Below are 23,353 nucleotides of genomic sequence, written 5' to 3' on the forward strand. Positions count from 1 at the left end.
AGACTATAAGTGATTCAGATTCCATTATCGATATCACTTATTGATTTGATTCCTGTATTGATTCTTATTGGCTCCATTTTGAGAGTCACCACCGTTGCTAAGCAGCAGTAAAGAAATTACATTCATCCAAATTAACTGCATGCTGCGGATCAAATGTTTGTGCGTTTTTGTTGAGGTATTTCCCCTCTTCGCTGTGATCACTGTTACTCAAAAAAGTCATTTGATACACATAATACACAGAACACTTTTCTTAAAAGTAATGCAGTACGTTACTCCCGGGAAAAAGTAATTTGTTATACTACTCGTTACATAACTTTCATGTTGCCCTGTTAAATAGCTGAAACACATTATCTCATAATGACCATTTCCTAATATAAACCCGAGGCTACAACCCCACACATCAACACAAATCCCTAATGAGGACACGCATCTCCAAGATCTTGCTCTTAGTAGAATACAAAGCTGACCGCACAAAGCAAAGATGAAAACCAGACAGATGAAAACTGACTGCTCATCTGCTTGTTAGCTGTTGAAGTTCAGGGTCTGGCTGCTGGGGTAGGCATTCACTTAGCTTTCACTCTGGGTTCTTGGCTAGCTTAGCATTAGCATGCTGTCTTGGCAGGTAGTAGCAAAGAACCGAAGTTGTGTTACCAGTTTGGTGCGGTTGTTTATGTCCTGGATGCAGTTTACCACTTTACTATTTAGCTGGTCCTTTTGTGCAATAAAAATAAATGTCCATATCCACACTCTAGACTGCGTAACTATTTATGCACTGACATGCGACATGAAATCAGCTTATTGTAGCGCAAGTGCAAGAACCGATAAGTGGGATCAATAGGCAGGCAAGAAATTGGACTACCAGACAAGTACAAGAACCGGTTCTCAGTTCCCATCTCTAGCGCCACAGATGAAACACTGTCAATCCCTAAACTTACTTTATTTTTACTTTTTCAGCACCACTGCTAGTTATGCTTGTTTTTGCTGTCAATACACCACTAAGTTTGGGTGGTCTAGTGCCATGTGCATTTTGCAATTTAAGTTTGAATCACTTGCTACAAATACATAATCTTGTGGCTTTTCAGTGCAGCTGATCCACAAAGTCCTCAAAGGACAAATTATGGAAACAGCTGCAATTAGTGGCTGATTTATATATTGTGATAGGACCTTAGAGACTAATTAAAGGCTTTTGTGTTCTTGTCTATTGGAGACATGCTAATTTGAAGCCTTTTGACTGAGAATCACAAGAACAAGTCTGAAATTCATGCATCTCAATTTGCACACGCCCACTGCAATAACGAACATTCAGTGTAGTTGTTAAAATGGGAACTTGCAAACATGCCCCTAATATTCGGATGCCTGCATCATTAGAGTAAATTCTGTATGATGCTAAAAAGAACTGCTTGTCCCTATCTGATGGAGTTGTGGGAGGTGCATTAAACCTTGTTATTGTGCTTATGGTAGATTTCTGAAAACGGGCAAAACAAATTATCTTCTGGATTTTCCTTCCAAGGAGCAGGTTTTCCCCTGTTTATTAAATTTGTTAGAGTGCTTCTGAGCAATGCACATTTTATCTTCTTAACAGTCAAATTACTATATACTCCAGCAATTACTTAATGTACTCTAATGAGATTTCCCCATGAAATGGAAGGATTCATTTATTTTAATGTGACGCATTCTACCGGGTAGGTTTATGCATCACATCCCCTTGCAACTCACTGAAACTTTGACTCATAAATAGTAAGATGAGCTTGGCTTTCAGAATTGCCACTCTAGCCACAGTAACACAACTATATGATTGTGTGATCCATGCCCTGGGGATCTTTTCAGGGGCATCAGTGGGTCACAGGTACCATTTCTAAGCTAAGCTCTCTGCAGCCAGGTATTCTCTAGGATTAGTAAAATACCTTGTAAAAACAAGCTGGCAGGCAGCATTTGTGTGATAGACGAAGGGAATCCAAAATCTCAAACACATGCTGCAGAAAAAAATATGAGGTAAAATGAAATGTATCGCTTTGTATTCTTGGCCCACTGGCTGAAATCAGGGATGTTGCAATATACCGGTATGGGCAACAACTGGAAAATACAAAATGAAAAATTGCTATGAATAATTGATTTTCAAAGAAATAATTGGTACTGGAAAAAAAAGCATATGATAACATCGTAAATCATTCAGTGTCATTATGGTTATGGTTGCAGACTCAGTTTGCAGTTTATCACAGCTCTTTTTTCAGTAACTACTCTTCTGCACCATCAGCCTGTCTATGCAAGTTATTAACAACATTCATTTTTCTCCTACACATTGGAACAAAATTAGTTCCAGTAACAAAGCCAATACGCTAAACTGGACCACTTACACTACATTTGCTCTGCTGCAGTCAGGCTGTTGTTACATTGCTGAGTGAAGCACCCGAGATGGGCAACTGTTAACGACTTAATTCTTAATTTGATTACTGATTTTCTTTTTATTTGCTCTTGCTGCGTCTCCTGCTCTCTCCATTCCAAGTGTTCTGAGCATATGCTAGCTGCTTCATTAATCTGTGCTACTGTGTCTACATTTTATGGATGGACTGAGTCCCTGCAGTCTGATATATATTAGCACTACCAGTCAAAATCTTCTTCTTATTTAATGTTTTTTCTCTGTTTTTACTACTTTCTATATTATAGATATGCACTGAAGAAATCAAATATATGATGCGAGATATATGAAATTATGTAGCAAAGAAAAAATTGATAAATAACTCTAAATGTGTCTTTTATTTTTTATTTTAAATAAAAAACATTAAATAAGAAGGTGTTTCCAGACTTTTGACTGGTAGCATGGGGGACTCAGTCAGTAAGAATTTAAAAAAAAAAAAAAAAAAAATTTTTAAAAAGCTATAATTATGATATGAATTTTAAGTGCAAATTGGAGATCATGACAGCCCTAGGTGGCCAATTTTAAACTTTGTTGTATTTATTTGTTCATTGCACTGTAAATAAATATTAATATTAATGTTATGTTGTGAATGTTGTAATGTATGTGAATTGAATAACGCATTTATTGGTAAAAGTATTTCACTGTTCAGCCCTCATACTGAATGCTAATCATTGTGTTTTTGAGTCTGTAAACTGAAATTTAACTGACACTTGATTATTCACAAAATCTGTTTACTATTGTCAGACTTCGTATCTTCAACACTGGTTAATAGTCCCTTATTAACTGGATAGCTTAAGGGGTTTGACATTAGCATGGACAAATCCAGCAGCTTAAAGAAATCCACTAAGGTGTATTATTTTAATACAAGCATGAAATAGAGATGTATAAAAGTACAATAAAAGAACAGGAGGAAAATAATTAGGCACTTTCAAATGCTCTGCGGCATCACACTAACACAAATCAATTTGTTATTCCTCCTATCATTTCCTGATTGAATTGGAGCGTTAACATAGACTGGGAGTGATTATTAACTGATATCAATATGAGCCTGAGCCTTGACTCATACACACTATTAATATGCAGCAGAAAATACTTTAAAGGCATCCTCTATTGGTGTTTAGACGTGTGTGATCCCGGTGTTTAAAAAAAGCAAAAAAAAGACCTGGTTTTGAAAGGTTGTCTGTATATCTGAAATGATGGGCATAAAGTTAAACTTAAGCACTGACATTTGTAACTTTTGATGGTGGTGAGCATTTTTTTTGTTCCAGAATTGACGGAAGATGGCAGAGACTTTTCGCTTTGTTACTGAAATGGATAATATGATGAGAGTGGAGGTGGAGGAGCCATTGTCTCCATAAGCTGATGTTCCTGCAGGCATCTTTGAAGAAGCTGTCTAAACTGTCTTCTTTAAGGCTGTAGCCGAGACACGAAGGGACTTTGCTGTCTTACATTTGACAGTTTATGTTTGTTACTGTACCAATTACATATAAATCGAAACGCTTAAACTATTTAACATTAGATATGGCATGCATTAGCTTGGAGGGGTGTTGAATTAATGTTTATATGAATCCCAGTTAATGGAACGCAAAACACAAATATTAACTTAATAAAATGAGTTTACAACAGAAAGACTCCAGCACCAGCTTTTTTGTTATTTTGTAATTGTGTATTATACAAGGAGTAGTGAAAAGGTGGATGAAAGAGGGATTTCAGCTTCAGTCTATCATGTGCATCTAGGCTGCCATAGCCTGCTCTCCTTCAAAGCTAGGATATCGTTCCCCCTCTGCCAGCATCAAAGATCTTAGAATACCTTAATTGCCCATATCTCCAGATCCACTTTTTTGCTGGGAAAAACATTGCACAGTTTACAATGCATGAGTGTAAATTTACATTGGGTGTATAATTTTAAGTAGCAAACTGTGATTTGTGCAGGTGATGAATGCAAAACTTAATTAAGTTCTGAACAACACTTTTCTACTCCTTTACTTTCAAAGGTGAACATTAAAGAAACATTTATCTTTACTTCTGCCACTTAACAGAATACAGAATAAAACCCATTGGTTGATAATGCATGATAATAAAGGCAGGAGCTCTTTCTACATTTACAACCAGTTTTCAGGGGACTGGTATTAATTTTTAATTGAATGATTACATTTTTTTTTCTTTTTTAAAATGTTTTGACACCAAAAATCCATCCTGATACTATCGATCGTATCAAGAAAAAAAGGTATTCCAAAATAAACAAAAAATACAAAATATACAGTAGTGGATGTAGTGCAGGATTACCTGTCTGATACACCACCATCTAAAGCAATACTGGACTTTGATGTTCATACAGACATGTTTGCAACTTTAGAGCAGTGGTCCTGGCCATCTGAAAATGGGAAAAATGCTTTCCTTTGAATTTTATGTAAAAGAAGAGTGCCCAAGTCCAGTTATCTGCACCAACAATGTGGTATTCGGGCGAAATAAAAGGATATCTTAATGGAGAGACAAGAGCCTGAGATATTCTGCTGCCCTGATGGAACAGCCAAACACACACACACACACACCTTAAATCCATTATGGCTTTGGACTTCAAACAGATATTGGGTTTTTTGAGCATTTCCTAAAAATGGAGAGAGTTGCTCCATGTTTGCTGAACAAAATTTTATATCTCACGTAATGTGCACTCCTCCCATCAGTATGCGTCCTAATATTTTCTCCATTTAGTCCTACCTTAATTTGTGTCTGTCTCCCTGCTGTTGTTTTTTGATTAGATTTCAGACCAGTTGTTGCGGTCCTTACCCGTCTCTCCTTTTTGTTTTTCAGGTGGAATTTTCGAACAAACAGACGGACCTGTTTCGCTCGTCAGTGCGGAGGAACTTGCCTTTAAATTTGCAGTCAATAACATAAACAGAAACAGGACTTTGTTACCAAACACAACATTAACTTATGACATACAGAGGATTAATATCTATGACAGCTTTGAGGCATCAAGAAAAGGTGAGTAACTTGTCTCACATTTATTCAAGGATTGTGACCGCAGTGTGGATGAAGGCAGGAATCTGGTTTGTCACACTGTCATTAACTTCATATTAATCTGTGTTTTTGATTTGAGAATTCCCAAATTCTGCTGTGACAGGACATAAGTGAGGTTCTTCTCAAGCTCTTGTCCCTTTCTCCTCTTCAGCTTGTGACCAGCTGTCTTTAGGCGTAGTTGCAATATTTGGGCCCTCACATAGTTCATCATCGAATGCCGTGCAGTCCATCTGCAATGCACTGGAAGTGCCGCATATCCAAGTGCGGTGGAAACATCACCCTATGGACAACAGAGACACCTTTTATGCCAATTTATACCCAGATTACTCATCTTTAAGCTATGCTATCCTGGACCTGGTGCAGTTTCTCAAATGGAAAACAGCTACAGTTGTATATGATGATAGCACAGGTAAACAGACTGGTATATTATAACATGTTACTTCAGTTACTTGGGGTATATGTTATATGATCATTTTTGTACCGTTTCTTGTCTGATAAGGTCTTATAAGACTACAGGAGCTGATAATGGCCCCGTCTAGGTATAACATCCGACTAAAGATCCGCCAGCTTCCTCTCGACACGCAGGATACAAGGCCTCTTCTCAAAGAAATGAAGAGAAGTCGGGAATTCCGGATCATCTTTGACTGCAGCCACCACATGGCAGCGCAGATTCTCAAACAGGTTAGTGTATTTATAAATGGTCTTACTGTCAGATCTCGGAATGGGTAGAGAAATGAAAGGATGTGGTCCTGTCCAATATATTAATTCCCATCAGATTGGTTTTGATTTAAGTTACAGAGGATTACACTTGGGACCGGGATTGAAGAACAGTAACAGAAAATGCACCACTAAAAATAAGACAGCAGCAAGCTGCTAGGGAGTATGGGGATTTCCGCAATTACATTATTTCTTTTTTACATCAGTGTGATTCTTGTGCCCAGATCGCTGGTGCTGGTTCCAAAAGGGAAGCACAAAATGGACACAGCACTACTAAAGTGCTCGTCCCAAATTTGGAACCGCTGATATGAGAAAGACTACAGGAATTTCATCAGCGAATGAAGCCCACAAATTCTGTCTGCAATAATTTCCTTCCTAGAAAAAATTACCCCAACTTCAGATATATGAAGGTACATAATGTTCACTTCTGAAATCTGTTGAAGGTGAGCTGGTTCTCAATAGGCACCAAGGCAGAACTGACTCTGCCTGCACCAGCGTAAAATTGGTAGACAATAGGTGAAATTGAGAAAACTTGGATATTCGTTTCATTTGGAGGACATTTGGAATGATTTTCTTGTAATCATGAGCGGAGACTGTCAGTGTATCCGTTTTTTTGATTTTGCCCATTAAATATTTGCAAACTAATACGACATTGTGAATTCCACAAGGAAAAAAGAACAAAATCCACATCCACATTCTTATTCTGTTTGCTAAACTTTTAACTACTCAAAAAAAAAAAAAGTGATCTGAGAAGTTTTATTATCAAAACTGTATATAGTGTGTTTTGATTCTAATGATTGTCAGTCAACAAAGAGCTGTCACTATGATGTATGGAGCAGAGAATATGTAGGTGGTCTGATGCTCTTTGGATGTCAGGAACAGGCTGGTGGATCCCCCCACCCCCACCCCTCATTCAGTTTGCTGTCAGCTTCTGTTAACATTTTGCCAAATGCATCATCTCCTCAAAAGTTATTTGAATAACTCAGTCCACTCCAGTTATTGAGATCTAAGGTGACATATATTCGCTCTTGGCCAGTCTGCACATCTCGCGTTAAGAAACCAGTGTCCTCTTGAGAGAAGTGGTGAGAACGCTATAAGGCAAAAAAGCTCCAGACAGTTGTCTTGCATGACTGAGCCGGCCAGAGCTTTTACATAGAAATAAGGGCAAACTACATTCATTGCTGACTGCCTTTTATGTGCTATGGATCAATTAAAAAAGCTCCTTAAACGTGCATCTGCTATACTGTATAGTACTGTGACCTTACATATAAAACGTTATTGTACTTTGCTGTGATACATTCTACAATAAATTGTTTGTGAGAATTTACTTTACGAAAAGTGCATTAGACACAAGTGCATCATATTAACTGTCAATCCCAGGTATTCATCCAAGCATTATGTTCAGTATCAATTACATGTCTGATATTTTTTCTTTAATTAATAGTTGGGCCTTTAAAATATCAGAAAATAGCGAATAATTGCTCATCGTAAGTGTCTCGAGACATCGGTGATATATTCAAATTGCTTGTCACATCAAAGAAAACAAAGAGAACAAAACAACACTGGTGAGATATAATTTAAGACATTTTTACTTGAGAAATTACTAAAATGATCAGCTGATCTTTTTTTTTTTTCCCCTCTTTCATATGTTGACTGACTGGCTAACCATTTTACCTTCGATAAAGTCAGCTGTACATACTGTCAGTTTGGTAAATCTTATTTATTTGTAATGCACGGAACAATTTTTAAATAGAATGCGGTGTGATTGTCACTTAAAACTTGAAATGCAAAAATTTGAATGGATACCATCTGTGCTTTGATTAGTTGGCAGCATTCACTGTATTTATCAGCTGCGATTAAGGCAGACTGGTCCATTTAAACGTTTACAAAAAGGTCGCTCCAGACTAAGATAATGAGTAAAAATGAAAAGCATTGAATTCATTTGTAATGAGACTTGCATCAGGCCATTCATCATTGCAATCTGGATGATGCGACTGAATTTTACTAAGCTTTACACTTTACCTCTGACATGCATTATTGGAATCATTTCTTTTGTCATAACAAAACACTGAGTCCTGTCTTTCTTGCAGCATTCTCAGATTTACAGGTTGTCCTGTCGTCACACTCGTCAGACTGGGCAGGCATATATGATAGAAGATTACCAAAATAAAGAGTAAAAAAGAAGGCTGACAGAGTTACGCAGCATCGGGAAAATTGCAGTTATTAATAAAAACTCCTTCTTACACTATAAAAAATAAAATAAAATTTCAATGGAATGTGTTTGGCTGTCTATAGATGCAGAAATAAATTTGCTACCACATGAGCATAACGTCTTATTTACATAACCTTGGCTGTTTTTGTTTTTTGTTAAACAACAGATGGTACAATTAAATGGAAAACACAGCCACCATGGGAATGTAGTGCCTTTGAATGTAGATGGAGTGAAACAAGTGGCAATGATGGAGTGTTCAGATATGAGGCAAAGATTACCGAGCTCTTTTGATTGAAAGCTCTCTTGTCTGCTGGGATAACGTCACATGCCTCAAGGCATTCCAAACCATTTAAATGCATAGAAAAGCATCAAGCCATTCTGTAATTCTGTGGACCACATATGGTGCAGAAATCCCAGCAAACGGCAGCAGAATCTCACCTGCAAAATTAACAGCATGTTGGTCAACATGCTCGCTAAAGCCTCTTTTCGTGAATTTCTTTAGCATTGTTTATTAGACAATGCCGTTGATTCTAAAATGACACGACACAATTACAGTCTTTTCTGTCCCGTCTCTACTCATTCACACCTTTCTTTCCCATCTTCTGTCTTCATATCCTTTCAGGCCCAGACCATGGGGATGATGACAGAGTATTACCACTATATCTTCACCACTCTGGTAATGTACCACGCTTGTTAATGCAAATAGAGTCTCGTTTGTTCTCATCTTCCCACCACTTGAGTTTTTGATGAATAGTGGCTAATTGCCAATGGAGTTTGGATCCAGTCCATAACATCAATTTTGTTTGACAAGCCGAAGGCATAATGGAGTCTTCTGTTTGCTGTAGTAAACACTTCGCTTTATAGTAAAGTCAACAGAAGTCTTTGAGGTAGCAGCATGGGGAGGAAAAAAAGGAAAACAAAAAAAGACAAACAAACAAAAAAAAAACAAACCCAGCAGATTGAGATTTAAAGCTGAATGTGACTTTCAAGTTGGTACAATCATTGTATATATTAAACACACACACACATGTATATCCTCTTATGTACTTGCAGTTTATGCAGTCAAGCAGCCAGGTGATAGTATATATCATTTATATTCAAGAACTCAAGAAACAAAAGAAATCGCTGCACGAAGAAACAATGAATGACTGACTGAAAGAATTTAGGTTGATCATTTAGATATGTTTAACAGCTTCTGAGTATGTAACCGTTTCCCTCCCATCATGAGTATTTTTAGCTCCCGCTCTGATGAAATGATCTCATCTGACTAATACTAGCAGACCCAGCAGGGTACCATTGCTGCACCCTACTGCAACCCTGACTATGTGGTGACTGAATGAGAATGAATACCAGCGTGTTCGGTGTTGTTCCTTTCATTCCCTGTTATTGTCTTCGTTTCTGCCTCCCTTGTGCACTCCGTCTCTCCGGACTTGACCAGTCTGTTGTGATAATGCAATATGACATAGCGGTCCAGGCGTGATGTGTGTCATCTTTCATGCTCAATAGCGTGTCAATGACATTGTTCTGCTATGTGCCATGTTTGTATAGCAAACTGCTTGGTTTAATAGGGAATGCAAAATGTCTTTTCATCGCCGGTGCACTAGTCTGTGTGTGTGTAAGTGTAGCAGTTTCCTGGCTTGTTCTCTAGCAAGATATTTACTTGAGGATTAACTGAAAAACTTTTATTTGATATGATTTTTTGCATCAACAATATTTTTCACATAAAGGCACTATATCTTTATAGAATCAGAGTGCGATATCTATCTAAAGCTGCAATATACTGTCATATTGACAGACACCCCATTAAGAAGATTATACCTTGCGGCTTAATTTGATCCAAAATGATGAATACTTGCATGGTGTACATGGCAATACAATTTCCTCTCGATGGAATTCACTGATGTCTGTGTTTTATCTTCTGAGGTGAGGGAAATGCCGACTTATTAGAGCATGAAAAGGTAACAGCAGAGTGGTATCGGGTAATAACTTCTTTGTCCTTTGAAATGAGTCTGTCATAGCTCCCGCATTGCCATAGCTATCTCTGAGAACCTAAAGACAAGAACTTTGTTATGTTTGGTACCTGTACAACACTTCTGTGGGTATATAGATATACATTGGGGTTTTCTGGTAAAGAGATAATTGTAATGCTATTGTAGGGTTACACAACGTTTGCATAGCATATGTGTGCGTGGAAGGCAGCAGTGCAAAATTCAGACTTGTAATTGAAACAGATTGCTTTTCTGGCATTGCAAAGGGGCTAAAGCAACCCCTTTTTCCAAAAATGCAGTGATGTGTAAATCATTGCACTGTGTGCTTGTAGCAAAATCAAAATGAGGGCAACAATAAAATCTCAGCATTTGTTGTTGTTGTTAAAAATAAAGACGTACTATAATATACTAAATTTTCTATCCCAGTATTTTTGGATACATAGATTCAAAGCTAAAAAAAACTTAAACCTGATCTGCTGTACTTTATTGATAATTTCTTAATGTCATTTGGAACAATAGTGGTTTTCTTTTCTTTTCATAAAAAAAGCTCTGTACTGCTTTCTAGTGGGAAGGGGGGAAAAAGATGAGAAATATTTCAGTGATTCAGAGCAACGACCGTTCTTTAGTAAGTGTCTTACACGCTCTTGTTCTCCCAGCACTAACCCCACAGGGTGCTAATGAAATATCTATGTTCATCCAAATGTCTTTTCCAAGCCCTCTGGCCCATTCTGACACGACATGTGTCAACATGTGACTTCACACTTCAGCTACAATGGCTTCCCCAGAAATTGCAGTGGCTCAAATTGAATTGCTTTTTGCTTATAAGGTACCAAGGGAATGCAAGTGTTGAATTATTAATATTCATTTTTTTTCCTTCCCTTGTTCTTTAATTCTTTCTGAGCCACAAGCAATAATTAGAGTCTTGCCAAATTACAAAAGTACCTATAGAGATCTATTCACATAAAAAAGCAAAATACATCCTGAGCTTTTAGCTTGTGCACTTGGTTCATCATTTTGTAGGAACTAAAGCAACAAAACAAACAAACAAAAACAGTTAACAGGCTAGTTTTAAAAGGATTATCCAGCAACAAAAGCTATTTAGGTCTTTTGAGGTTTGCCTTGTGATACAAATACCACTTTCCATGCCATACTTAAATCCTACTTTATTTCACCTTAATAAAGTTATCGCTTTAATTGGCTGCTGTGACATTATCTTTATGTGTGGGATTGAATAAATACTTAAAGACGCTCAGTGGTACTAATTAAGAATCCACTCTTCATTACTTCTGTCTCTCAAAAGGACCTGATGGCCATCGACCTTGAGCCCTATCGCTTCTGTGGCGTCAACATGACTGGTTTCCGCATCCTCAATGTGGAAAACCCTCAAGTTGCTTCCATTGCTGAGAAATGGTCAATGGAAAAGCAGATACCACCTAAACCCGATTCAGGCCTGCTGGAGGGCATCATGACGGTATGTGGTATATACTTTTGAAGTCAGTCTTAAAAATCTTTAATCTTGTGTGGTTTGGTACGAAATTAATCTTTACCTCAGGAATTATCTCTGCAGTAAGCTCTTTATTTTGGTCTTGTGCTTTACTGTTTGTCTTTTTTCAGTCATTGCTAAAGCCTAAGAAGTTCATCTTACACATGGCTATCCAAAATTATGTGTATATAATAAGGCCCTTTTGAACCAATTATCCTTTGAGATGTATTCATCACTCTTGTTCAGTTTAGTTATTGGGACGTTGTACCTTGATACATAGTATATTTTTTAAAAAAAGGTTGAAGGTTGAATTATTAGTTAGTGTATAATTGATGTGAAAATAATAATAATTAATAGTAAGACTAACGGTGACTCAACTGTTTGTCTTTGTAGAGTCTTTAGCTGAAACAATGTTCACCCCTTATTCCAGACAGATGCAGCTCTGACCTATGATGCAGTCCACATTGTTTCCGTCTCATACCAGCACGCTCCTCAGATGACTGTAAACTCACTGCAGTGCCACCGCCACAAACCCTGGAGATTTGGAGGCCGCTTCATGAGTTTCATCAAAGAGGTGATGGGGCACCCTTGGCCTGTTGATATTTGATATAAGTGTTGTTTATATAGAAACATAGTGACCAAGTGGTGAAAAGGACTACAGGAGCAGAGTGAGAGCCATTTAGTTGTGTGGGATTTGGATATTTACCCAGCAAAATCAATCTTATTCACATACAAAGTGAACCAAGACTTGATAGACACATCAAAGCAGCATTGTTGTCAGCTTTATAAATTCCCTGTATTCATAACCTATTTTCCAGAAAGCATGTACTGTAACCTTTTGAAAACACAACTTGTGTAATCGTCTCTTATTTCATCTAACATGAGGCCCTGACAGTGCCTCAGAATTCAAAGACGAGTCTGTGCAAAGTGAGAGATTAAGGGTATGCAGAGATGCTACTATTTGTATCTTCATTTGTACAAACAACAGAATCATTTGTATCTGTGTTTTTCATGGGTGTGGTTGTGCGTGGTGCGGAAGAGTTGAAAATGTCAAGTTACATTTTTCTCACTTAAGAAAATAACTCCAGTTAAAGCAAATTTGAATGACTGTACACAGGCTTTACTTTCTAAAGAAGATTCTACAACTGTGGGAAGCCTTTTTTGGTTATTTGGCAAAATGGATTTGTTGGTGGTGTTTGATATACGGTCAATATTTGTGACCAGTTTGTGACTGTGGTCAGCTTTGGTCACTTTTCTTGTAGGAATCTCAAACACCACTATGATAACGGAGAGGAAATTTTCTATGTACATTACAATACCTGACCTGATACCCATTCACTCTTTTATACAAGAAAAGTATTCTGCTACGTAGGGCTGTTCGATATAACGATATATATCAGATGACGATATAAAAACGTCTATCGTTTCATTTTACGCTATCGTTTGTTTCGTGTTGTCGCAAAATAAACTGTTTAAGGCAATATTTTTTCATCGTTTTGATCGTCACTGTAGTGGCTATATTAATTTCTTAAAGTTCTCTCTTTCTCTTATATTTAATATAACCACACCATGGATGGACAATCGCCTGTTTTTATTCGTTGAGGTTATCAACAACGACGGTAACATCATCACGTGTCCGCTTGTTTATGTTCCACATAAACCTTTCACAATAAAGCTCTAGATCCTGTTGAGACTTTTCAAAATAAACTAAATCACGTGAAAGATCAGATTATTTATGGATGAAAATTAATAAAACAGCCGTCAGGTGCTAAAATATAAACCTTAGACTCAAACGTTAGAACAGGCTTTTCCCCTCACCACGCCGTGTATTAAATACTCACAAAGAAAACGGCGGCCGTTACAACTTATGTCTAAAAATGTATAGTTTCATGCATCGGTTAAAACACTCGACTCCAGCTACATGACGCGCAGCTGGAAACACTTCCCGCAAGTCGAGCTGCCCAAGATTCACAGAATTTACAGAAAATGTTACATTTTTGTGATTTATATCGTTATCGGACGATAGAATTCTTATATCGGGATATGAGATTTTGGTCATATCGCACAGCCCTACTGTTACGTAATTACTTTTCCTAAAAAAAAATGCAGTATGCTACTTAATTACTCCTCAGAGAATTCAATACAGTACTCGTTATATTACAGTCATATTACTCTGTATACTGACTTGAAATGAACATAACTGCCAGTTAATGATATAATCCTCAGGTTACAGTCCTACACAGCGACATAAAATGAGGACGTACATTATGTTTCTTTGAAATATGTTAAACCCAACGCTGAAATTAAGTAGGATGAAATCAGAATAGAGCTGTCATTGTGGATGGTCACCTTCACGTGTCCCCCCCAAAAAAACAAAAAAAACATGTTCCCTGTGTCATGCTGTTTCACTTACTCCACTTTGCCTTTAATAGAAGCAACAAGGGAGCAACGAGTAAACAGTCTCTCTCATTAATGTATGTCCACTGATCTGTATCTGTAACCAAGCTGCAAAGAGAGGGAAGAGTAGACGTGTCTATAGATCCTTGTGTGGTCCATTTGTTGGGCAGGACAACCCCAAATACAGAGTATCAGTTGCCACTCCCTTTCTAGTCTAGATTACCAGGAAAATTAAGTGCAGAGAAAACATCATCTGGCTTGCAGCCTTGTTCAGTGATAAGCACAAGTGGAATTGGGGCGCCAAAGGAAAATAAGTATAACCTTTGTTTGCCCTAATGCATTGCTTTCAGAAAGAAAGTGGGGGTGTGTGGGAGGTTTTAAATGGCCACGACTTGTAGCTCCTCCAAGACTTTGCTTCACCAACAGATGGCATACTTGAAAGAACAAATTCTGGTCTGGTCTTTCTATAAATGGTAGTAGACTCCCAGTAAGCATTCAAATACAGTGTTATAGCCAAAATCATCATCTCACTTTGCTGAACAGGAAACACTTTTTTTGTCTCAAGTGGAAATATAAGGTGGTATGATTTTTGAGTTGCCTGGAGATGCCTTTTTCTTAGTGGCAGGGATTGCAGTGCATGTGCTTATGTGTCTTAGACTTCCCAGCAGTACACTTGAAGAGACCTGAAATGATAAAGCACACTAAGACTGTATTTGCAGTATTTTATTTTCACACATATGTGAGTTCAGTTCATTTCATTTTAGACGACTCTGTAAATAGAAACTGGATCATTTATGTGTGGATCATTTGATTCATAGAACAAAGGAAGACGGGTGAAGATGGGTAAACTGATGAGTGAAACATACATAAAACGGTGTAACTGTATATTAAGCAGTTTTAATTAAAGTCAGTTAATTAGTTTTAATTAAAGTTATTTCACTGAACATTTAAATGTGGTTCTGCATTATTGATTAACAGTACTGTATTATTACCTTTTACTCACAATGTTGCTGTTTTTAACCATTTAACAACACTAGGAATTTACTACATATACTATGCACTGAATGTGATATTATATATTCTGTTAGTTTTTGGCTACACGTTGCCAACTGGAACAGGAGCTATAAAATCCCGCTGCTGTTTAAGATGCAGTAATAGACACAATTCTCTTTGCCTGCAAAGTCTGCACACCCTATATCTTACAAACATCTGGTGTCTGTGTGTGTCTGCAGTATTTAGTTTAAAAAGTGCCAGTGTTAGCTTTCTTGAAAGGATTAAAGTAAATTCAATATTATTACATGATTGTTCTTATGCAAACATCTTAAGTCTTAGGTTATGAAAGCTTAAACTCAGGCCTAATTTACGCTTACTTCAAGACAGGAGTGTGACATATTCTGAAGGTCGACTTCGCCCTTTCGATGTGATATGGCTGACGCATTTATGTCACTCTCTGAATTAGAGCTGCTTGAACATGCCACCCACCTATATGGCAATAGGCCAGTGGGAATGAGGTATGACAGTGTTTGGAAAAGCAGAGTGCCACAAATTTTTCCTTGAAGCCTCAATATTCTCATGTTCTGGCAAGCTACATGGTGGTTGGACAGCTATAGCCTGTAGTGTTGTCAGTTTAGATTTTAAACATCAGAAAAGTGTTTATGATATGTAAAGATTCATTATGTACAAAGACCCTACCCTACTGTACACACTGGGGTGCAATCGCAACCATAAAACTAAAAGAGACAAAAATAAAATGAGTAGAGTTACTTCCTGAGTTTTTTATGATTGCTGCAATGGTCTGGGGTATGTTCGTGTATTTAGTACGGGCCTGCATGTATTTGCCTGTGCACACGTCTGTGGAGGTGGCAGGTATCAGGGAATCATAATAGGGGGCAGTTGTATGTTTTTCCCCTCATGGGGAATCAAGCAAAGGGAGACGGTTGTTAATTAACTCCATAGTCTGAAGGGAAAATGCGTTGGAGGCATTGAAATGTAAAATGTAATTAAAAAAGAAAATGCAGCCTGCGTGATTTGTGTTTGTATTTTTGGTTCATGTCTGCGTGGGTGTGAATTTGCTTTCCGTGAACGTCAAAGTATGTTGTAGTGTGTTTTGTTGATAGGACTTAAACATTTTTCTCCGGTTTGTTGTTTCTTACTGTTGTTGAAGTACCTTGCACCTTCTAGTTTTTGAAACATGTAGGAGCAGTACAATCAAAATATTATATACAGGTAAATGGGTAGATGTGTACTGTATATAGGTGTCAGAAAGTAGGTATGCAATAGCACTAAATTCTGGAAACATGGGTAGTTTGAGCTCATGCTGGGTAAAATATGTAGATATTTTGTCTTTCAGTCCCACTGGGATGGTTTGACGGGTCGACTGTCCTTCAACAAAACAACTGGTCTACGTACAGACTTTGACCTGGACATCATCAGTCTAAAGGAGGATGGACTTGAAAAGGTAACTATTGTTTAATGTAAATCCTTGTTAGATGAGGTGAAACATACAGCAATGTTTCATGGCAAGGAGTATATAAAATGTAGAATTTCCATCAAAAGAATATATAAAATTGCCCATTAAAATATATATATACATATTTCAGATTTTTTTAATGTTGAATACACGCACACTTGACAATATCATTTACCTCCTAACAAGGAAGCAAATTGGCTGTTTCAACATAAGCATAAGTTAGTGGATCATAAAGCAAATTGGATTAGGGTACACATTAGGGTGTTAATTGCTGCCTCTCTTAATGATAATTTGAGGTGATGCCCAAAATGCTGTTTGGTGTTAATGAGCTGTATAAACATGTTTCACACAAAAAGGGGGTGTGGGGGACTAAAAGGTTCCTACTGGAGAACTTATTTTATTATACTGGAAGGCCTCTGGATTACAACAGCTATTCTCTACTAAAAGGCTTTCATACATTATGAATACATCAAATAGGGATAAGTCCCATTATGACTTCTTCAAGTACTCCCTAAAGGCTCAAGAATATATAATAGCAGGGGCTTTTCAGCTTGTAACTCCTCTGTTCCAGAATGAAGCTTGTAATACTGCAGCTTTGAAATGATTCTTCTTCCCTCTTTTATTGGCATCTTGTCCTGCATGTGGTCAATTAAGTTGAAGCGCAGTCATCTCCTAAAAGTATTTGATGCCATATTAGTGCATTGTCATTGTGCATCTGACAAATCCCACTCTAATGCATGCTAGGGTTGATCCGGCAGCATGCTGCAGATTGCTGGAATTTTTTTTTTCCCCTTGTATATCCGTGGAATCGGCTTTGACTGTTTGAGCCTATTAAGATGTGGACTTTTTTCTCAACTAATCCATTGTAATTGAATATTAGCCTAAGTTTGAGCTCACGCTGGAATTATGAACAGGTTCTCAGACTGCCACTTTCACTCAACACTGGCATGCTCAGGAGGGTGAAATAAATGTAATGCTCTCCGTGTGGATGCATGAGTAAATAACTTTTGAATCCAGTCTTTTGCTAATCATGTTTAATGAATTGAGCTAATTGTAATTGGGTACAATTAGAAAGAATTTTGCAAAGCGGAAAGCATTCAGATATTTTTAAATCTCTCTCCTGGAGTCCTGTTTGGTTGTGTGACAAGCTGTAACTAATGTGCTTTTCAAATTAGAGCATATGCCTTTATCTGGATTAGGCAGGGAGGACATTAACAAACATTTTTCATGCTTTTTTTCTGGGGTGGGGGTGGGGAGCAAGTTTTCAAATGGATCCACCTCAAGCACAAATCCCAGCGAATATTAAAAGCTCTGTCTCTAGTAATAGAGAAAGAGGGAAGAATGGGAGGAGGGTTTGGTGGAGAGCTCGATTTGCAAACAGAGATTGTTACCGACAGCCACAGGACTATTTGTGCTAATGATATGTTCCAGAGAGTGTCTCTACAATATGCAGAGTTTTTTTGCTTCAGGGCTTCATGCATGTATAACTCCTTTTATTTGTTCAAATCTCTTGGCTTATCTGAGGCTGCACAGCAAAATTACTTTCACAATGCAGTCCTAATGGCATCCACATTCTCCATCTTCATTTAAATTTACTGTGAGCTTGTTGTAATATTTGAAATATTCAATATTTCTATTGGTTTAGTACACAGTCGTTCCTGTACACATGTTCATATTACATAGATTCTACATTTATATAAAAATGTTTTGATGTGATTTGATTGATCTGACTTATCGCATTGCAGTTCATTGTTCCAGTTTCTTTGATTTACCCATAATGCTTAACTAACCCCCTACTCCCCAAAATACACTGGCCTGCTGATAAAAGGTGACTCAGCCAATCATCTAATGCTGCCAGAAATGTGTTCAGCCTGGCACTAATGTGGGAGATGGTTGCCGGCAGAGTCTGCTAAGGTCATTGCTGATCAACAGAAAAAGAACACTTAGCTACACACTTTTCCTTTTGCACAGGTGGGGAAGTGGAGTGCGTCTGGAGGTCTTAACATCACAGAAGTGCCGAAGCGAAAAGGGATGAACATCACGGATTCTCTGGCTAACCGCTCCCTTGTCATCACCACCATCCTGGTAGGTCACCTGTGTAGCCTGGCGTAAAATATGCCCTACTCTTCATACCTTCCCATTTGTCCGTCTTATAGATAACACATTGGTTTGGTTAGAATTCTTTAGGCGTGCTTTATACTGAATATACTGCACTATAAGGAAGAGAAGTGGCTGCTAGATACAGTAATATGTTGTGCTGACAATTCTAAAAATAACACAAATACTGACACAAATCATAGATATGATATTAGGTTTTTGTTTTTTTTTTATAGCAAAAGCAACTACACAACACAGACCTGTCAGTTTTGAGAAGCCCTGGGGCAAAGAAAAGAAAAGGAAACAAAAGAGTCAGTGCTACAATAAACTATTCCTGAGAATGCATTAATTACATGTTCAGATAGAAAGAACTTGGCAAGCCCGCCGCCAGATCCACATTACCTTCATTTGTACAGTATTGTAGATTCCCAGTGGTATGTACTTAACACTGTCACTGGCTGTTGGGGTTTTTGTATAGCTATCAGGAAGGTGCTTGCACAGATGTTCGCCTGTACACCCCTTTGGGACAGCTACACAAGCTACAATGATAAACACTGTTATTAAGCCTATATTGGACTACAAAGCTATAATTATGAGAAGTGAGGTCAAGGTGGGATATAATTAATGCCTATCAGGTGGCATCTATGTTAATACTGTCTTATACAGGAGACATGAAACAAGGATTTTAGTGCTATACTAAAATATGCTAGCACTAGTAGTTACAGACTCCTTTCTGTGAGAGTGGTGTAGATTTTGGATTTTTTTATCTACACTTCATTTTCTTCTTAAAGAGTATTTCTAACATTTTTCAACATTTTCCTTAATTTGCTTTTTCTTTGGATATCATTTGTTTAAGATCATAAAACTGACTATTTTCAAATTGTCGAAGAGAGCTCCAGCTTTAATATCAATCTCACGTCTTAGTGTAATGGCATTGCATCAAACTGATTCCAGTGAAGCATGAACAAGACGTCTGACAGCTTTATAGTGATAACTTCGTAGAAGAGATTAAGGCACTTAATGTGTTTTTCCCCTTACATTAATTGTTTGCACTCCATTGCCTGTAATGTCTCTGCGCAGGCCCACCTTCCTTCCCTTTCTGTTATGCACGCCCATGCTGCGATTGTGAGCATAGAACTGGTATAAACACTTTACTTTGAGTTAAAACCTTGGGGAATAGCAAGGATTGGAAGGCTAGAAACAGATGGTAATGACTTTCTCCCTTAACATGCAAACTTTTTGATCAAGTTAATTGGACAACTTGAGCAAAGTTTGCTGCTAAGCACTTGCTCTCGGAATGCATTGTCATCAAGTATTCATAACTTATTATTTATTTAAAAGGCCATCCCGATTGTAATGTCCAAGTAGCTTCATATTTTGTAGACAAACAAAGATCTTGAGCATTTACTGAACACTTTTATGGGCATGTAAGTTTAACTAGGATGCGTAAAATAAATTATTGCCTGCTTGATACTGGGGTTGCTTTACACCTTCTTTTACAGACAACTGAACAGAATTATAAGTGTAAGAATTTTTTAAAAAAAATTTCCCACTCTATGCTTTTAACACCTCTTATTTTCTCCTAAAATAACTTTCTGGGGGACTAAAAGAGTACTGTGACTTTTTCTTTCCTCCCCCTCCTTGACTACATCATTTTCTTTAGTGCTCTACCAGCTACAGCTGAGGGAAAAAATATAAAGAAAGGGGTCACCTTCGATAGAGAATCAATTACCCTGCGTCTGAGCTCAGTTTGTAAATTATACATCTTGCTATTGGAGGCAGTAAATTGTATTACAGCTTTTGCATAAACACACCAACATGTTTTGAAATGCACAGTGAGATATGCTCGTCTATCTGGCGGAGAAATGGTAACAGGCACTAAATAAAGGAAATCATTTATGAGCGGTTCTGCGTTAGTCATTGTCACTGCAGGCATCAGCTCAGTTGCTCTCCCTTGGAGGTTGGTGACAACTGATGAAGGCAACACAGTGGCTATGTTCCATTACACTGCTGCATTCTGTTCCTAATCAAGCTTTTATACAGCTTAAATTATGAGCATCCAGGCAGGATATTACAGGCCAGTAAAGAGTGTCAGCTACCTGACCATAAAATAAACGGTGCACCAGCTATATAGGTCAGTGAGTGGGAGACAGTAGGTTTAGCTATTTGAACACTAACTAAGCTCATTGGTAATATAAATATTCCTTCTGTGTGCATTGTCATCACTATAACAATCACTAGATGCTGATATAAATACCTGCAATATACATTTTTTACTTTACATTACCATCTTGTTTTAGCTCAGGTCCCGTTTCTTTAATACTTCAATGTAGGAACAACCTCAGCCTTCTTTCATATTTTACCACTGCCTATATCCACACTGTGTACTTGAATGTGCTGTCACTGCCTGTTAAATGCAACAGCGACTCGTCAGCTCAGATCACTTTGCTTCAATTAGGTTCATGTGCTGAAACAAATTGAAAAAGCTGACCTCACCATTGCTTTTCATTTGATCTTTTTGGTCTGAGCAGGAGGAGCCATATGTCATGCTTAAGAAATCTGACAAGGCGCTGGTTGGGAACGACCGTTTCGAAGGATTCTGCATCGACTTGCTAAAAGAGCTGGCCAACATCCTGGGCTTCACGTATGAGATCCGTTTGGTGCCTGATGGGAAATATGGCTCCCAGGATGATAAGGGCCAGTGGAACGGCATGATTAGAGAACTTATAGAACATGTAAGTTTTACTCCTTGTTGACGTCTTTTTTGACCAGAAGCATTATATGCTCATATGTGCATAATAGATATATAGCTGTAATCTTTAAAAGACAAAACAAAACAATAAAAAAAAGATACGCCTACCAGAACCTCCAAAGCTTAAGACAAAATGAGGTATTTGTTTAATAGAAGCAAAAACAATCAAATTTGTAATTTTATAGTGGTTATGAGCCAGACTGTTTTTTATTTGTAGGGAGTTTTTAACAAGAAATCATTTTATTGTCAAAGTGTAATGATTTAAACTTTGATTTATATGACTCCAAACAGTCAAAGTCTTTCGCATCATCATGCGCATTTACAAAAGCATGCCACTGAGCTGGATTACAGGTTATGTCCTCCATGTGGACAGTGATATAGTTATGATTGAGTACAAGTCACAAGGAGCCTACAAAGCTGTCAGTTACATTTATGGCACAATTATGTCAAGGTTGCCCAAAAGTTACAAGTGTGTTGATGTCATTTAGTAAGACAGGCCATTTCGTTCAGCTGGATAAACCACAGATCTAGGATGAGCGCGTAACGCTGCATAGATTCAGGGGAACACAATGGCAATCATCTTTCTGAGGGATAGCGACCAATCGTAGCCGTCTATGTCAAACTCAAAGCCTCAGTGGCCATGAAACTGCTTCGCATCGAAGCGATGGTGGCAATTCTCTGCTGGCATTTCATAAGTGTCCCTGTCAGTGCTCTCTCTTTGTCCTCAGCCCCATCGGGTCAGCGCTGTACTCAGCTGAAAACTTGTAATAGCTTAAGTGGCATTTAGTGCAGGGAATCGTATGGCAAGAGTCAATGGCTTGGTGCTGAAAGGGTTGGAAAAGGTGGGCTCCCACTGCAGCACTTTATTTCTCCGTCCAAGCTTTTTGCTAGATCCGTGTTGATAACAATAACCTTTAGAGGAACAAATAGATTACCAAAGGGAGAGACAGCTGGCACGAAAAGGAGATGCATGACTCCATCATTAACCAACACATACGTTATTGGTGCATTCCTTGGTTTCAAAGAGAGGACTCACAGGTGGCAACAGAGTCTGTTCATCTGCTTCCAGCCAAATAAAAATAAAATTAAAATAAAAAAAAAAACAGTGCAAAACTGTGGCATCTGGTGATTACGACCTTTGCACTCAGCTTAAATATGAACATAAGCTGTTGAACACACATAAACAGCAATGTAACACCATTTAGTCTATAGCTACAGAAAGTGAGAAATTCTTAAGTAACAGAGATTGGAAAAAGGAATAGATTTAAATGCTTTTATGATGCACACATACGGTCTATTTTAACCTTTTTATATCTATTGCTTTTGTAAATAGCAGCAGAAGAGGAGATTGGAATCTATACTGCTGGTTATTGCTTTTACTGCTTCTTATCACATGGCCAAGGATGCAAGACGAGTTTTTTGTGGATTTTTAGTCAGTTCTATTTTGTGGTCTAGTGCTTTCCTTACTCCACTGGTATGGATAAGCTGATCGTAATTCAGCAGACCTGAAACGTAAACTTTAAGGCAAGCTCAAGAGATCTGACCCTGAGATGATATGGGAGAACTGTAAGGATACAGATTTCTTGAGAGCAGACCACAAACTATACTGCAGCTGTAATTTTTCTTTGCTTTGGGTCAAACTGAGACATGCTGTGCAGAAAGTTTCTATTTTTCTATACTATTGGAAGGAGTATATTTCTATAAAACAGATAACAACAAAGAATGTTTTCACCTCTTCTGTTTCTCTCTTAACAATGAGATACAGAAGGTAGCTGACATTTTTTATCTTTTCTCTGTGTA

At 37.8% G+C, this 23,353-nt stretch overlaps 1 protein-coding gene across 1 annotated transcript in view; it reads left to right on the top strand.

The window, feature by feature from the left end:
- grik3 (glutamate ionotropic receptor kainate type subunit 3) overlaps window positions 1–23,353 on the top strand; it is a 93,293-nt gene that overhangs the window by 51,995 nt on the left and 17,945 nt on the right. Inside the window, exons 2-10 of the mRNA XM_085176553.1 lie at window positions 5,228–5,401; window positions 5,589–5,846; window positions 5,937–6,118; window positions 8,989–9,042; window positions 11,655–11,825; window positions 12,268–12,411; window positions 16,585–16,692; window positions 18,676–18,789; window positions 21,333–21,536. Of these exons, the coding sequence (XP_085032679.1) occupies window positions 5,228–5,401; window positions 5,589–5,846; window positions 5,937–6,118; window positions 8,989–9,042; window positions 11,655–11,825; window positions 12,268–12,411; window positions 16,585–16,692; window positions 18,676–18,789; window positions 21,333–21,536 (1,409 nt within the window). The remainder of the gene's footprint in view (window positions 1–5,227; window positions 5,402–5,588; window positions 5,847–5,936; window positions 6,119–8,988; window positions 9,043–11,654; window positions 11,826–12,267; window positions 12,412–16,584; window positions 16,693–18,675; window positions 18,790–21,332; window positions 21,537–23,353) is intronic.

The sequence above is a fragment of the Neolamprologus multifasciatus genome, chromosome 11 (genome assembly GCF_963576455.1).
Source record: "Neolamprologus multifasciatus chromosome 11, fNeoMul1.2, whole genome shotgun sequence".
NCBI classification, from domain to species: Eukaryota; Metazoa; Chordata; class Actinopteri; order Cichliformes; family Cichlidae; genus Neolamprologus; species Neolamprologus multifasciatus.